The sequence below is a fragment of the Brachionichthys hirsutus genome, chromosome 16, assembly GCF_040956055.1.
Source record: "Brachionichthys hirsutus isolate HB-005 chromosome 16, CSIRO-AGI_Bhir_v1, whole genome shotgun sequence".
NCBI classification, from domain to species: Eukaryota; Metazoa; Chordata; class Actinopteri; order Lophiiformes; family Brachionichthyidae; genus Brachionichthys; species Brachionichthys hirsutus.
Genome location: NC_090912.1, coordinates 9,326,735 through 9,344,689, shown reverse-complemented (window position 1 = coordinate 9,344,689; position 17,955 = coordinate 9,326,735). Strand labels below are relative to the sequence as shown.

At 48.0% G+C, this 17,955-nt stretch overlaps 1 protein-coding gene across 1 annotated transcript in view; it reads right to left on the bottom strand.

Moving 5' to 3' along the window:
* Window positions 1-17,339, bottom strand: part of adgrl1a (adhesion G protein-coupled receptor L1a) — a 46,159-nt gene extending 28,820 nt beyond the window's left edge. The window contains exons 1-3 of the mRNA XM_068750000.1: window positions 17,270-17,339; window positions 5,128-5,341; window positions 4,074-4,183 (exon numbers count right to left, since the gene is read on the bottom strand). Of these exons, the coding sequence (XP_068606101.1) occupies window positions 4,074-4,183; window positions 5,128-5,341; window positions 17,270-17,339 (394 nt within the window). The remainder of the gene's footprint in view (window positions 1-4,073; window positions 4,184-5,127; window positions 5,342-17,269) is intronic.
* Window positions 17,340-17,955: the final 616 nt, after the last annotated feature.

Sequence of the window (17,955 nt, the reverse complement as noted above, 5' to 3'; positions counted from 1 at the left end):
GCCCCTGCCCTCTCTCCCCTTAATCACTCTGCTCAGCGCTCTACAACCCTATCAATTACTCCTACACTAATGAGCACAGCCAGAAACACACACACACACACACACACTGCTGCAGGACAGCCGCACCTCCTCTGTCTCCTTCACAGTGTTGAGCGATAGTGTGTCCCTCATCAGCTTACGTCTTCTCCCCTCTTTGTTCACTCCACTCTCGCGTTATATTTTCCACCATAAAGCCTTAACTTTCTATGTTTTGTTTTTTTTCCTTCTCGTTCACTGGCCGTTTATGAGCCCCAGGTCTGATGGCAGTTTGTTACATATTAATCGAATTTCAAGTACAACAAAGCTCTTCTTTCACCTCCCGTGAAAACTTGTCACATCGTAATGCCGTTATTACTTCTGCTGGCAAACTCTTCCCCAACAAGCAACCTGTCATTTCCTTTGGCTTTGTGTCCCTCAACCCCCAAAAAAAAAAACAACTCATAATGAATAGACAAGTGCTGAACACATTTGTGGAGTAGAAACAATTGACTAAAGTGAAACCCCGACAGAGCCAGAAAATGAAGTTAACCTAAGGAGATCTGCGTAATCTCTGCTGCACCGCTACAGTCCGAGTCGGTGCTCTTAAAGCTGGTCCTTCAGCTACCTGCAGCGAACATATTAACAATATAAATCACAGCTGATGAAGCGCTGGCATGGTGAGCATGGATGGCCCAAATGAAGAACATTAGTGGTCAATAATGATGTAGCGCTGTGCCCCCCCCCCCCCCCCCCGGGGAGGAGGAGGAGGAGGAGGAACAGGTAGATTTCTCTCGTGGGGCGGATTTACTTTGACTCCTTGTGCATCCGTGTAATGGCTGCAGCGTGCATGTGGTTTCCACTGCTGCAGCTGTGTGCATGGGATCTGTGATGTCTTAATGGAATCCAGCGGGCTGCAGGAGGCTGTGACAACGCAAAGCGAGAGTTCAGTTGAGCCGTTTTGTCTCGCTCTGTTCCGGTTGGCAAAAAAGAAAGCTTTGTGGCAGCGGGAGAGTCCTCGCAGGGGCTTTTTGGGCTGGATGAGATATGATTTGACTTGTTGGAGGATATTGTGCTTTGCCAAGGCGATCCCACTCATAGCAACACACACATACACCCACACACACGCACACACACCCACACACACACGTTCCGGATTCTTTTTTTTTTTTTAAAGCTCAGCAGACAGTTGAGTGTTTGTCAATTTAGCTCTGGCTGTCGCTTTGCTATTTCAGGTGACTGCTAACATGGCACCTGGGTGACACACACACACACACAGGGGCCTGTCAGATGTAAACACCACACTTGCACTTATCATCTCGCCGTCTCTCTTTTCCTTTTCTTTCTTTTTTATGTCAAGACGAGCGATGAAAAAGACCCATCGGCTTTGGATGATGCCAGAGCGACCGGAATTCATAGCCAGACTCGAACCACGAGGCATTACCAGAGCGATTAGCAGCAGCAAATTCAATTAATTTTGACAAATCTCTGCCGAGGCAGAACTGAAAAGAGCGACACGCCCGCTCTCCTGGTAATTAAAGGCGTCCGAGTTGAGTGCTGCGCGGTGCGACAGCGACTGGGTTTTTGGGATGAGCAGCTCCAACTCTGAATCTCAATGTGTCAGGTCGTATTTACTCTGTCAAATGAGCATGAATGCGTGCAACATGTGCATGTGTGTGTGTGTGTGTGTGGACCTTTCTGTCTTACTGGGTTTGGGAGTGAGTGTAACGTGGCAGAGGACAAGGGTAATTGGCTCCTCTTTGTCACTCCAGATAGGCGGCACTTTACATCATAGAGGGATCAGATTCCAATTTTCTAAGCCAAACCATACTTCAGTCACAATCAACAGAGTCCCCCCCCCCCCCCCACCCAAACATCAGGAGGGAAAATGCAAGTCAGCAGCTATTTAATCATCCTTTTGATTGCTTTGAGGACAGGGAACAAGTGCAGTCAGAGGCTAAAGACAAGGTTGGAGTGCATGTGGGGAAAGAAGCAGGTACACCTGAACAATGCAGTGCAAGAAGCTGCGATCAGAGAACTGCCAGAGGACTAACAAAGTTGCGTTCCCGAGAAGTCGATCTGACCACAGCTAAAGCGAACTGAAAGACAGGCCAGAAAGAGAAGGTGAGACTCAAGGACACTTCTTATTACCCGGAAGGCACCGGGAAAAAAAAACTCTCCCCAGAGACAAAGCCCCAATGGCACAAACTCGGCTAACCTCTTGTTAACTGCAGCTGCAAACTGTCTCAACAAAGTCACCCAAAAGGTAAACTAAGGGCATAAAAGCACTGAGCAGAGCAAGGGCAGAAAGACTGAAAGAGGTGCTCGGGTGAGTCTTTCTATCAAAGGTAGACAATTAGTTATTTGACTAGCCGACGGGCCTGTAAAAGAAAAGAACAGAGAGAGCAGACGAGACTGAATCTAATGATGATATTGGCGTGTGGGTGGATGTACGGTGAGTACAAATGGAAAAGAATGGGCTAAATGTGGGCAGGAGACGAAAGAGAGAAAATAAAATGAAGAGAGACTTAGGAGTTAAGAGACATGCAAAGTAGTGATACCGACTGTGCAAAATTATAATGAGATGAGACTTCAGAGGGAAGAGATGAGAAGTGGAAGAAGAAAGCAGCAAAGTGGTTAGTATCTTGGTGTCGATTTGATACAGTGGCCGGCCGAATCATCTGTGCCTGAGGAAGAAGCAGAGAGAATCATCCCACATCCCAACACAGATCCACCAAATGCTCCATGCACCCATGTCTCCCAAGGTCCCACCACCCTAAGTTGGACTTACATCCCTTCCTGCAACCCAGTGCTGCTTCTGCCTGGAGGAGGGGAGCACCACTGCCCCCCACCCCCTCCGGCCAGGTACTCCTGCACAGTGAGGGGATCAATGCCGAGAGTAATTATACATGAGAGGGAGAAGAGGAGGCCGAGGGCAGATTTTCACATGAAGAAAGATCACCAAAACACGATACAATCTGTGTGTGTGTGCGTGTGTGTGTGTGTGTGTGTGCTCCGTTGGTCGAGCGTGTAGATACGAACGCGCAGGAGGAAGAGTCAGAGGGAATGAGAAAAATATCAACCGCGTGTCTCCCTTTCAGTAGCATGTATTATCTAGTGTGTGTGTGTGTGTGTGTAGGTGTGTGTGTGCGTGTGTGTGTGTGTGTGCTCCGTTGGTCGAGCGGCGGTGATGCCTGTGCGTAGATACGAACGCGCAGGAGGAAGAGTCAGAGGGAATGAGAAAAATATCAACCGCGTGTCTCCCTTTCAGTAGCATGTATTATCTAGTGTGTGTGTGTGTAGGTGTGTGTGCATGTGTCACACATGCCACAGCGCTTTGAGCTGTGGGGCGAGGAAGTGAGCTGTTACCACAGGGATGTTAAAAAGTGTGGCAGGTCATGTGGTCTAAAATAAGCCCTTTGCTGTTTGTGTTAATGTTGCTATTGTGAGGCACGGCACACACACACAATGTCACCCCCTCCTACACCCCCACCCCCCCACACACAATCTCACAGCACCCAATTTTAATTTTTATTGGAAATCAGAGGGACAGCAAAGGTGTTTGCCACCAGATAAAGGCAGCGGCATGCCCTGGGTCAATCAGTGCGTGAGTGTGTGAAGGTGTGTGTTACACCGTTGTGGTCGCCAATACGGGGCTGAACCCAAGGTTTGCACATGGGTGTGCGTGAAATGCTTATCGAACCCTGTGTTTGTGGAGAACCTTTCCCCATGTGAAAATCCCTCTCAGCCACTGGTGCATCACTCTGTCGATAAAGAAAAAGGTTTAGTGCTCTGTGTGAGTGTGTGCATGTGTGTGTGTCTGTGGCGTGGAAGAAAGAGCAGAGAGGCACAGAGTGAGAAATCAGGTGAGGTGACTGTCATGTTTTGGTTTGCTTGTATTGGGGGGGAAAAAAAGCCAGAGCAAATGTGCAGATGTCATTTGTCGAGGGATTTTGTCGATTGAAAAAGGGGGCAGGTTCAGGTGGGGGTTAAGGGAAGGATGGGGGGGGTGAATGGGGTGAGGGGAATGGGCGGTAGCAGGTGGTCTATGTACTCACTGTAGGGGACACACTCATACTGGATCTCCAAATACTTGTAGGTCCCAGGGCAGGGATCTGGAAACACGTCTGATCCTGCCACGACCACACACTGGGTGCGGTTGTTACACCTGCAACACAGGACAGACAACGGGTGAGGGAGGGAGACCCCTGAAAGGAAGGGTGGAAGGAAGCGATTCCAAATTCACAAGCGCCATTGTAAGAAAGGCAAAGAGGAGTGGGCACCAAAAAATACAAAACAATTCAGGCTCCAAAAGATGGAGGGAACGTTCGGGAAGGGAGTAATTTCACACTAGACTAGATCATGTGACAGCTGCACCCGAGGGGAGGTGGGAAACAGAGAGGGAGGGACGGAGAGAGGAGCGAAGAGGAGGGGAAAAGCGGAGAGCGGGTGTGTGTGACGTATAAAGCTCCTCTCCTGGGGGAAGCGTGAGTGGGAACAATTAGAGGTGAGACAATGGGGAGGGACTGAAGGGGCTACAACAACAGACACACAGAAAACATTAGCATACACAAAATACCTCAATCTAAACCACGCCGATGTTTTCACACTCCTAACACGTTTACACACACACACACACACGTCACCACTCATTCCATTTCCCTCACTTCCATTAAATGTGCGATGGATAGCTGGGAGAAGGCTGAGAATGGTCTGAGCTCAGAGGAGGCAGATGCCGACTGTGAACAGGAAGCCCTACAGACAGTCGCAGCAATCCAAAGAACACACGACGGGACCAACAAAACGTTGGCACCGAAGGCGTTTCCAAACCATTGACGGGCACACGTTCAGATGCAGGCACGCACTCACACATGCATGAGCAGCAAAACACAAACACAGGCACCCGTCATACACCTCGCCAGGATGCGGCGGCGGCACTCTGCATCCGACCGAGGATGCCGACTTCGGTATTTCTCACAAGATATCAACACCAAGAAAACAGGAAATATTGGATAAATGATGTTGTGGAAATAATATCATGTTTTCTCAGCCAATAATGGGCTTTGGCTCTTTTCAAACACTTACACAAGTGCACAACAGATCAATATGTACCTCTGTGACATTATCTTGAAGGCGTCCGGCAGGTAGCACTGCACGTTCTCCATCTGGAAGGGGTCTGCATCGCAGATCTTGTCATCGGTGCGGCCGTAGTTGGCCGTCTCAATCATGATGACATCACTTCCAGGACAGCGCAACTCGATCGGGTAGCCTTCACACGCCAGCTCCCGGCGCATCAAGCCGAAGGGCATCATTGACCGGCTCAGAGCTGAAGTGAAAAGAGAGAGAGAAAGAGAGAGAGAGAGAGAGATGAAGGGAGGGAGGCACAGGTAATGACAATTTAATGAACCGTAATACTTGCAGGAGGCACTTTATTATTTAGCCACAAGGTGAATATGATGTGTATCATTTGACAAGGCCAGGCAGAATAGAAGTGCTTCCTATGGTCCTGATGTAAAACACACATTTGAAACAAACTGTGAGTTTCAAATGCTAACAAACTCCTACACACAACCGGGCATCGGATCATTATACTCCTCGCCCACTAGAGGAGAACTCCGTGTCCTTCTGGGCATCCTTCAGTCCATTACACCTCGCTGAGGTTACAGAGCAGCGCCTTAGGAGCCGCACTGAATTACAAGGAAAGCAATGGTGCAGAAAGCAACACAAAATAAATAAATAAAGAATCAGTGCCTCTGTGCCTCTTTGCGTGCACCGTTCGGACGCCCACAGCTACTCATCAAAGTCTGAGGGGCATAGCGGTGTGCTGTTGTGACTGGCAGCAGAGCTCCGTGTGGCAAAGGGTCAGCAGGACAGTCAAGGGTTAATCACTCAGCCGGGGTGAGAGGCATGAACACGGCGCTGGAGAGAGATGCCTCCTGTGACTAAAGCTTTCAACATAGCTCCATACCTTGCCACATTTAGTCTCGCACATAAACAAACAAATGAACAAACACCTGGGCTGCTCCATTTGCAGCCCAGGTGAAGGGGGGGGGCACACAGGAGCAGGATGGAGGTGGAGACAGAGTAAGCGATCTGGCAGTGAAGTTCTCTGCAGCGTTGAAGGACAGTTTTCCAGTGCTGATTACTGCCGGCGGCCGGGAGAGACGCTGTCCATGGTGCTAGACTGACGGAACGTCTTCAGGGAAAATAACACCCGAGTGTTGGAGCTGCATCAGAGGCTGCTAGATGCTGTCCGCTGTCCTGAGGGAGGAGGGGGCTTTGAATAAGCACCTTTCTGCATTGTCAGTCGGGAGAACGGGGTACTAGGCTAAAAAAAAAAAAAAAAAAAAAGCCGCATAGGTGCATGTAAGAAAGCTGGAATTGAATAGTTTGTTATAAACTAAGGCTCTTGCTGCACAGCCTTTCCCAGTAAGGCTGTGCAGTAGCATACAACCCCCCCCCCCCCCCCCCCCCCCCGGTGTTAGTTCTGAGGCCCAGCAAGCAGAAGCACGATTCCCTTCCTGACACTGAGCTTGCACTGCTTAGGTTTCAGCCGCTGTCCATCCAAGAGGAGTGCCCATCTGGGTCAATGTCACTGTCAGTCATCCCAAACACGCTCAACAACGATGTGCAATGTGATTCGCTGTCATCCGACTTGCTAATATTTCTAAAAGCCAGCCATTTATGTTTTTTGCAGCAGGGGGACGGAGTTCGGTTGTGTAACTAACGCCATTAAGGCTGAATGACTGGCTCCGATAGACTTCAAATCTTTCATGCATTGCCAGCACGCAGTGCCAGTGCCAGCTCACAGAGGCCTGGATTCAAAATACGAATACTAATTAAAGCACACAGAGATGCAAACAGCAGGCGAGGCCAGTCAAACAAATCCACACAACAAATGCAAAAAAAAACACTGAAGGCAAATTAGCACAGATGCAGGCACACTGTGCAAATGAATGTGAGCGATCATATCAAGCGCACATATACTGACATCGCTTGCATGCACATATAGAAGCACAAAGTCCTGGAGTCACAGTGGGATTATGATGCATAATGTCAGTGTGTGGCCTTGTTCTCTTAACTACCCTGCAGTGTAAGCACACAGCAGCAGGCCAGCAATTACAATCACACAGCGCGCCAAGAGGAAAGTAACACTGAAGAGGGCCACCGGTGGTGATCATACTCAGTGCTGTGGACCAACACTGCAGGAGAGGGAAGATCACATGCTAAATATTCTTTACAAAGCAAACTCTTCTGGGTCATCAGCCCCCCGAATCACCGAGCAAAGACTCAAACTGTCCAATAAGAGGGGTTTCACTTCTTTCAAACAAAAGAGATCAAACACCAGTGGATTTCAGTTCCTGATAGGGGAGCTGCATAAATCCTTGCACTGATCATCTAATGTTCCTATAGATAGATAATTCCATCTTCTTACCATCGCTTATAAGTTCGGTGTGTGTGTGTGTGTGTGTGTGTGTGTCCCCATCACTTGCCAACTAGTGAAATTACAAAGCATGAATTCTATTTCTTCATGTTGAGAAAATTCTTATTATGCTTTACAGTAAAGGCAAAAACATAAAGTGTGAATTGAATTACAATTATGTCAACAGTAAAGAAAAAATGATCAATTTCACACAGAATATGATGGATCCGGCTAATTTTTCTCTTCTCAACATTTTCCCCAGCATTTCTTTGCCTGCTCGGCTGTTGGACTTTATATTACGCTATAATTGAGCCAGTATTCTTCAATGATGGCAGCAACCATGATAACTAAACCTATTTCTGGAACCGCTGCAAACGTCTGCTTCCTCCATGCTCTATGCTATTTCACGCCCACTCATGTCACACCTACACAACCGGCGTTCGTGAAAGTTCCAGGTCCAGGCAGCATTCACCTTTTACATGCAGCAGGATGCATCTCGCATACCAATTTATAGGATTTTTCAAAATAGATTTTTGAATGGCGTATTCGCAAACAAAATTTGTGTGTAACTTTTACTTCAGGGATTCAGAATGCGTGTGGGAGAGTCTGAGCTCACGTGGTCCAGATGGCCCGAGGCCTAGTTCGAGCTGTGGCTGGCTCTGAGCTGAGCTGATATGAGACTGGGGATAAGCCTGGACCGGCCAGCGGCTACGATTGTCCTTCAATCTGGAGGAATTCATTAAGGTTTCAGGTTCTGTTCAGCCAATGCACACACACACTCACACACACACACACACACACACACACACACACACACACACACACGCACACACTCACTCACAGTCATTTTGTCATACCTGTCCAATGTATAGTTGCTGAATGATTAAGTGTCATTCCCAGCAGCAGACATATGCATAATCCCTCGCTGTGAATCATCTCCCATATATAAAACTATTTAACTCTGCCCTCTACAGCAAAAAGCCTTTCCATTATAACGCATCCTGATAATATCAGATTGTACAAGCTCATTTGCATGTATCAATGTTGGAGAGACAAAGGTCTCGAATAGATAAACCCATGACAGACAGACGGGGGGGGGGGGTTACTCCAGGACAGCTTGTACGAGGGGCTGAAGTGGTTTGCTTCATAATAAGAGCTTCATACAAATTAAGAGAAAGAGAGAGAGAGCGCTGATTGGTTTTGACTCATTATCCTCGCGCAGTAATTAAAGCCCGAGGTTGGCTAGATGCTTGGACCGTCAGACAAGAAGCACGGCTCGTCTTTGCGACAAACTCTTTCCCCGCCGTTAGACGTCTTTACATTCTAGCTAGACTACAGTTCATTCTAGTTCTCACACACACACACATTTACACGGCCTCCCCAATAGGAGACACCGCTGGTGGGGCTGCGTGGCCCTACGGCCTCCCCAATAGGAGACACCGCTGGTGGGGCTGCGTGGCCCTACGGCCTTCCCAATAGGAGACACCGCTGTTGGGGCTCCGTGGCCCTACGGCCTCCCCAATAGGAGACACCGCTGGTGGGGCTCCGTGGCCCTACGGCCTCCCCAATAGGAGACGGCGCTGGTGGGGCTCCGTGGCCCTACGGCCTCCCCAATAGGAGACGCCGCTGGTGGGGCTCCGTGGCCCTACGGCCTCCCCAATAGGAGACGGCGCTGGTGGGGCTCCGTGGCCCTACGGCCTCCCCAATAGGAGACGGCGCTGGTGGGGCTCCGTGGCCCTACGGCCTCCCCAATAGGAGACGGCGCTGGTGGGGCTCCGTGGCCCTACGGCCTCCCCAATAGGAGACGGCGCTGGTGGGGCTCCGTGGCCCTACGGCCTCCCCAATAGGAGACGGCGCTGGTGGGGCTCCGTGGCCCTACGGGCTCCCCAATAGGAGACGGCGCTGGTGGGGCTCCGTGGCCCTACGGCCGACTTGTTAGCTGGATGGCTGAATGTCATTCAGGGGCTGACATGTGATCAGCCCCTCTTAGCCCCATCGGTCTGTTCCAGCAGTGGCCTCCTAATGTTAGTCATTAGCATAGCACTAAAGCATACCGCCACCGCCAGAGAATACTTTTGCTACGCAGCATTGCTAGTTGGGAAACTGAGCGGTTTTGCTGATGAGGAGGAAATCTTGTTATATCACCGTCTTTAAAATTAACCGTGCACCGTGCATTAAGGTGTGCTCCTTTGCCCAGAGATCACAGCAGAGCATTCAAAGTCTGCTGCATACGTCTACATAAGACCTCTTGTTCGCCCTAGTCATTTTCAGGTTAGTTACGTGTTACTACTGGCCAAGCCATTTTGCAGTCATTGACAGAACTAAGAGTTCTCAGTGATGGCATTCTCTCCCTTTGCTAAAAGAGAATTATTCCAGGCCAGTTTCTCCAGTGCTTTTCCAGAACAGCACTGAATCTAAGCGACACACTTAGCGCCACAACTTAGTGTTAATGACTTGCTCAAGCATATCCTGCCACCGCCAGACACGCTAAGGCGATGCGGGCCAGAGATGTCACATCCAGGCAGACTTGAAGCGGAGGAGTTGTGACAAAGTGACATCCAAGAGAAAAACCTACAGGGCCAAACATGAGGGTGGAGGGGATGAGGGCTGCTCGTGGAACAGCGTGTGTGTGTGTTTGCATCAGAAGGGGTACTACTGGCCTCAAAGCGAGGATGTTATCACATCCCCATTGACTCCCCCTGTGTCAGGCTAAGGAGACGGAGGAGATGAGATGAGCGCTGACTGACTGGGGACTCACCAGTTATGCTAGAGGGTCAGAATTGCACCAAAATGACACTTATCAGCCGCGATGGAGCCAAGGCGATCTAACACAAAGGGTCAGAGGCATAGGATGGTGCTGACAATTAGACAGGCGAGATGGAAGCGGCGCAGCGTGAACATGATGGATTCTTTGTGCATGTGCAAGGTCGCCAGCATAATGGAAGTGAGGCAGAGAAGACCCTCCTATTGTCCCGATCGGCTCACTACAGACGGCCCCGCCTCAGTAGCCCCTAAAGGTGAACCGAATTACAGCACAGCCCATAAGATTACATCATTCATGAGGCATAATTAAACATGGCCCAACCGGAAAAGGGAGACACAGTACACTCACACACGGTTCTTCCCGGCACAAGCCCTCACCCCTTATCCATCCTCAACCTCGAGAACTCTGTGTTTGTTGACAAACTTGGCTGTGGGGGAGAATCTAGCAGGCATAGCAGAGATTAAGACAAGCCGTTAAAAAGCTACTGAGACACAGTGAAACACACACACACACACGCACATTTGAGGAGGGAGGCGAGACGGGACGTGCTCATACTGTCAAACTACTTCATTGCCGGCCCTGGCGCCTAATTATACAATAAAAGTGCCTCAGCGGGGGAAACGACGTAGCGCAAAATAAAAATCAGCCTGTCTAAAAAAGAGACTCACCCAGTGTAAAATATCCTCCATCTCCCCGGGGATGGGGGGGCTGTGCTGCAGGCCCAAAACAACTCTATAGCCTCTGTGTTTCCAGTGCATATCACAAGGCGAGCAGACAGTGAGTCAGACTTCGGTTCATATACACAACCATGGTGGAGTGGAACTGCAGGTGATGCATGGAAGCAACCACAGGGAAGAGGGGAGAAGAGAGCAGACAGATCCAAGGAGGAAGGTGGCGGATGACGAAGAAGAGGGTGGTAAGAAAAAAGAAGGGTGGGAGAGATACAGAGTCACAATCACCAGTCAGAGGCTCGTTCTAAAATATTCTAAGTTCTAAAGTCCCGCCCATTTACTGTAATTACCCTCCTTAGGAGCCAGGATGTGGGGAAATTGTCCGTTTCTGTGTATATTAATCTTGAATCCTGAATCTTAAATGCCTGTAAGAGGATGCGTCGAATGCCTGCGTTTACTAACTGCCTGATTTTTTGCAGGTATACTGTATTTATCCAAAGTGCAGCAGTTCATGAGCTCACGTACGTTTCTGCATTAATTATAAATGGATTTAGCTGCAAAATTCAACTCCAACTCCCCCCCCCCCCCCCTCCCCACCCCAACCACAGTTCAATGAACGCCCTGTGATACTTCTCTCCTCTTTTGTGTTTTCCTTTTCCCCTCAGCAACATCCCTCGATCCCTCATCCAATTTCATCCACCTGGAAACTCTCTCATTTACCCTTCCAACCTGTGCTCTTCGCCCTCCCCTCATTCTCCGCATGTCTTCATTCCTCCCTCTTGTCCAGCCCCTTCACCTCTACCCCTTATCTCACTTTCCCTTCCACACCTTTCTCCCTCTAACAGACCCTCCAGCATTTTTTTTCATCCTCCCCTTCAGCCCCCCCCCACCCCCCCACACACAATTTCTCTCTTCCCCCTCTCTAAGCTCTCTGCCCTTGGCTCCAAGCCTCAAGCTGCTGCTGGTAATTATCAATCGGAACTCCACGAGTCGCAAGAAGCCAATCAATGTGTGCCACTGTGGCCTGCTTGACACATAAACATCAGAAACTCTCGCACTCGCCCATTCCCGTGTTCCAGGACACTCAAAGACAAACACGCCGTCCTTCAGGGTTAGAAAAGCGGGAAAATTACGCAGCTAGGCCCTGAGAGAAAACGGGCAGCCAGCACACGACTGCACAAACAGGAACACAGTCCCCAACCCTTTATGTAGGAGCTTGTTTGCAGTACAGAAATCATTGTAAACAGTCAAACACGCCATGACTGACGCCCACAAGAAAACACAAATACAATACACACAGTCTACCGCTGTGAATGAATGAATTTACAAAAAGGCACAGCCCCAGCAAGCAGCAGCAGCAGCAGATACAGAAGAGTGGCACGCATCATCGTCAAGGGAAGATTTAAAAGAACACACTGCCGCTCATCCTTCCCCTCCATCTCCGGCCCTGCCCAACAACCAATACACGTTCAAAGGCCATCCATTAACCTTTGACTCACACAGGCCTCCCTGTGATCTACTGTTCACAGCCAAGGGCTTTGAAGAGCACAGCAACCTCCAGCACCAATTTAGCAAGCGAGAGAGAGACAGACACAGAAAGAGGCAAAAAAAAAAAAAGATGTAAAGGAAAGGGAGAGGATGAGACAAAAGATGTACAACGTTAACAGACACAAGGGACATGGTGAGGAAAGACAAACAGTCCAAGGAGTTGGAGGGAGGCTGGATAGAGAGGGAGGAAATGGGAAGACAAGAGGGAGAAAGTAGGGTGGGAGAAATGGAAATGGCAGAATAGGAATAGGATGGAGTTAGACTCGTAAAAAAAGAAAAAAAGTGGGGGCCATCATGAGGCAGAGAGAGGGAGCAATAACTGAGGGGTTTGTGTTGAGAGAATGTCAAAATAAGAGGTGAAGTGAGAGAAAAGCGACTACCGCTATAACGATGGAGACAATGAATGCTTGAAAACAAGCTTCACAGCAGCTCTTTATTACAAAATCCAGGCGATACGAAGCAACATTCACAGGCTGCAACACTCGCTATCAGCTTCAGTGATGCTTGCGGATCTCAGTTTCATGGGAGAAAGAAAAGAGGGCACAAACATGTTGAGGCCATTTCCAGACAAACGGGATGCTGTGCTCGTCTACATAAACACATGCGCAGCTTTTTCCCCGATGGACTTCAAAAACAAACCCAAAGCTTTCAAATAGTTGCAAATTCAAGATGCCTGCTTCAAATTCAAAGCGCTAATGTCCGGCATTAGTGAGCTCTCTGATTACTATTCTGCAGCTGTTACTCACGTCCAAAGAAACGTCTAACTTTACTGAGCTTCCTGGTTTTATTGGGGAGAAAATACTTGATTCTTGAATTCATGATTCTCCAACAACATCCGAAACACTTCAACACAACCATGAGCGGCAGCTGCAATATCAAGGGTGGGTTGGTGGTGGCAGGCGCCCAGCTTCCTCCTCTGGATTGTTTGTATTTTATATACGGACTCGTTTCATCAATCCGTCCATCCATTTTCAAGGTGGCTCAGTGGGTAGTGCTGTTGCCTCACAGGAAGAGTTCAGATCGACACTGAAGAACTGGGTGGTTGACCAAAGAAAAACACCTACATTACATCTCTAAGATGTTTTGTTTAGGCTTGTCTTGATTAAATTGATTCGTTTTCACAATGCATATACGCTCGCAAATTGTCTTTTCAAAAGTACTGCATCATGTTCATTGGTGTGCATCCGTTCTGTCTGACTAAATTAAAAATGCATTTGTTAAAAATTAAGCGTGTAAAGCTGCATAGAAGACAGAAGTGCAAACACTAAGCTAAAAAAAAGTAATTTCCTGTAATTGAAGTATAGTAACTATTTATTTGAAGTCGCATCACCCTGCACGAGTACACCAGCCCCCCCTCCTAACATCAGTACATATGAGTGTGCGTTTAGTGTGTGTGTCTGCGCTCAGTACAGACAGGCGGGTGCAGAGGGAAAATGCTAGCAGAGAAGTTGCCCAGTGGCAGTACATTGTAGGTTACAGTTTGCACATTAATACACACTGCATCTCCTCAAGGGAAGCTCATGTCTGGCTTCTCAGCCACGAAGTAAAAAAAAAAAAAAGAACTCAGGTAGAGTCTGCAAGAAGCAGAACCCTGTGCTTGCAAGACTGTAGAATACAAATGCACAGATTTGTCTGTGTTTTTTAAAAATGACGTTTTATTCTTGCATTTGTCTGCGTTTTGCTGAAAAAATTGACTTGAATCATGAATAAACGTGTCAGGATGCGATAATGCCTATAAGAGCATCTTATAGGCGTTATAGACGAGAGCCTGAACAGAGCTGGTGCAGACGGCCGAACGGTTTAAAATGAAAGTGTTTGTTGTGCAGGATGTGCTTGTGAAAAATGGCATGGCTGCTGCTCTAGACCAGAAGTTAAGGTAGGTATGAAAATCCTTCATGCATGCCTCTCTCTCTCTCTCTCTCTCTGTGTATGCATATTTCATTTTAGCAGTTCATGGTCATTGTTTTTCGAGGAGACTGTTTTGTAAAGTAAGTTACTTTTGCTCAGCGAGTTCTTTCACTGGCGCTGGAGCTGATTTTCACACACGATGCTATCACAGGCTCAATTTACCATTAGAATATTCAGGCAAATATGAATGGCCACAATAACAGATACATTTTATCTGTGATATTGTCGTTGCATTTTCTAAATTAGTCTGCACTGCAGATGTAGTCTGAGACATTTAAAACATTCCCCTACAATCTGATTTCTCGATTGTTGTACCCTGAATCCAATCAGCCGATACCATGCAAAACTAACAAAGGCTAAGATCAGTTTTAGAAATACGTCTGATAACCCCCCCCCCCCCCCCCCCACCCCACCCCCCAAAAAAACTGTTGAGCTAAGAGTTTACAGAAGACACATTAAATAATTACAAAATGCTGTTCAGCAAGTTATACAACAAGAAGAAGTCAAGTGTTTGCAGCAAGCGGCACTACAGCTTTATTGCCTCCTCTTGAAATATTATTGCTACAAGCCTGTCAGAGGATCAATTCCCATGAATTAGTAAGGAGATTGCAGTTTTGAAATTATCATTTTAATATCGGAGCACTGAAGAAGTCTCTCCTTGCGAATGTTCAGTATTAGATGCGGTTTCTGGCATTCGATTCAAGTATATTTGAGTATTTTAAAGGAATTTCTCTTCAATTTGCTGTTTGAAATCCAGACGGTAGCAACAAACCTGAAAAAAAGGCAGTCATTAAAAACAAAACAAAAACAAAGGCATCGCACATACTTCTTGTTGCAATGTAATTGACTTCACATCACATCGAGAGCAAATAGTGAGAATGGTCACCTTGCAGATATTCTGCTGAAAAGATGCTTAAAAAAACAGCGACCCTTAAATATTAGTCATCATTCAGAAGAAAAGCTACAAGAGAGAAAAGCTGGGGCGAGGACAGGAATGAGACAAAAGTGTCTACGCGAGCACTTCAGAAGGACCAGAGGCCTTAACAGGCGACTGGTCTGAGAGCGAAGGCTTAACTACAGGGAAGATGAAAGCAGATTCCACCAGTCAGCAAACACATGCTCGCACTCACACACACTCACACACACTCACACACACACATCTGGAGGTGTTAACACATGCAAGCATAGAAACTCACACAGATTCTCGCATTTCATACGTAGCGGTCTCTGACAAATTGTTAGTGCACATATTTGTAGACTCACAAAAGTAGCCTCGGCCGACAGTCTGTCAACAGTTCTGTTGACAAATGCAAATACGCATGACCACACATGCACACATCGGCGTTTGTGCTGTGCTAAATGAAAGCTCTGCGTCGGGGCTACGCCACGTGCACCAGGCCGCCGCCTGCTACATTAACCACGCCTAATGGGCTTTGAGAACAGCAACACTGCAGAGGAAAGTTTGCACCGTTCTGTCGGGTTACCAGCGCAAATTGTCGACCGCAATGTACAGATGGAACGTGCGTGTAGGTTTACCTACACGCACGTAAAACGATTTCAAAGAATAAATATTCACCGTGTGAAGTGGGAATGTGAGACGTGGAAAAAATGTGCACAAAGCCCACGCCGTCTAGGATACATTTGTATCCAAGAGCTGGATCCGGTGAGAAATAAACGCGTCTGCGAGGGGCAAATATTAGAATGTGCAGTCAGGAGGAGAGCGAGGTTAAAGCACGGCAGATTAGTTGGAACACCGAGAAGGGGCAGGGTACACATTAGTCTGTGAAGCCATGTGTGATGATCCTGCAGGTTGGAAAATGAGCTCTGATTAGCCTGGGAGTGATTTTAGCAGCTCTCATCACATCAGAATCCCAGCCTCTTCCTTTAAATGAAATGCCTAGTTCTCTTTTATTCCCCTCTCCTGCTCCACTAGTCACACCACGGAAGCGTGTGGGTGGGTGGGTGGGTGTCTGCCTGCGCGCTTGTGTGACTGATTCCATTAGAAAAAGATTGTCTTTGTTTCATCAAACCGAATGTTGCACCTGTGCTTGAGGGGCTGAATACAGATAATGGCCAATTGATTATTAATGCTTTATTATTACTCCCCTGTTGTCGGGTCACGCAGATAGCTGGCGGCATGTTTTGTCATAAATACACACCATCACACACACACACGCACACACACACACACACACACGCACACACAGACACACACGCAGACAAAAGACAATGTAGCGCCAGGGGCCAAAATGTGTCCAGTGTAAAAGAACATTTACGACACAAACACGATGTTACAGAAAGCAGCCAAAAGATGGAGGAAACCAGAACCACATGCAGCCAATCAGGGCTGACACAGAGGGGCTGCCAAGTCCAACGCTGACACACATTATTTTCACCCCCCTCCTGCTTCATCGTAAGCCACTCCCAGTGGCGACCATGTCTGCCTGGTGCTCCTCCTCTTCCTCGCCCTGTCCATCACCCGGTGGCTCTTTGGCAGAGAGCGAGCCGGGAGTATTCACCAGATGGCGTGCTGTTGTCTGCGTGGTGGGCCACTAGCGGGACGCCACAACAGCCCCTCCTCTCTAACCCTCTGACTCCCCTCTTCAATCAATCCCTCCTTCCATCCTACACACCCACACGTGCACACACACACACCCTCCAGTATTACTTCAGCCAAACCTGGTGCAAGGCTTACAATAGTGAGCACACACACACACACACACGCGAAGACAAAGATAAGATCAAATATCCTTTGTTACATGGCAGGTCACACATATGACACAATCACATGCATGGATCCCCCCTTATATTCCTGCCACGCTCCAACTAACAGCAAGATGACAAGAAATGATATTGAAATTCACACAGAGACTCTCCACACACTCTCACTCTCACTTGGTTAATCAAGTTCGTCAAATCAAGTTTCTACGTATGGCATACCTTGGGATGACGGAGTGATGTTGCTGAACGTCACCGCACAGGTGAAGATAATCCAGATTACTACGGCCATGTTGGAGGCTAACCAGGGGGGCGGGGACAAATGTAGAGGTGGCCAGCAGGCACGGGCGAGGGTGGCGGTACTTCCTCACCTTGCACCCTCCCTGAGGGTGAACCTGTCGGTGGAGAAGGAGAGACAGAGCAGAGAGGTGCATCTCATGAATATTTGCATAAATAAAGTGAAATTATGTTACTGAAAGGGTTGTCATTCTGCTCTCCTCCTCTTCAGTATGACATATAGAGGAGAGGAGAGGAGAGGAGAGATCTCCCCATCAGAAAGATCTGAGGCCATTCCGTGGAGAGCGGCATGGCAACAGGTGGTGTCTGTAAGTGTTTGATTGAATCAGACCTTCTAAATGTGTTTAGCGACCGCTAAGCAAACTATACAAAATGAGAAAAACACACAAATGTGTACTACTACTGTATGTGTGTGTTTGCATTCTGGTGGGAAACGACTCTGCGCACTGGCATACCTGAGGGTGGTATTATATGTGCCAATCCAGCATATGTGATCAGATGTTAAAGTATTATTCATATTTTAACATGTGTGTGTTTTGGCTGCCAGGCGGCTCGGTTGGGCTTGAAACTTTGCAGTTTTGGTGAAAAGGCTCAAATTTACAAATGTATGG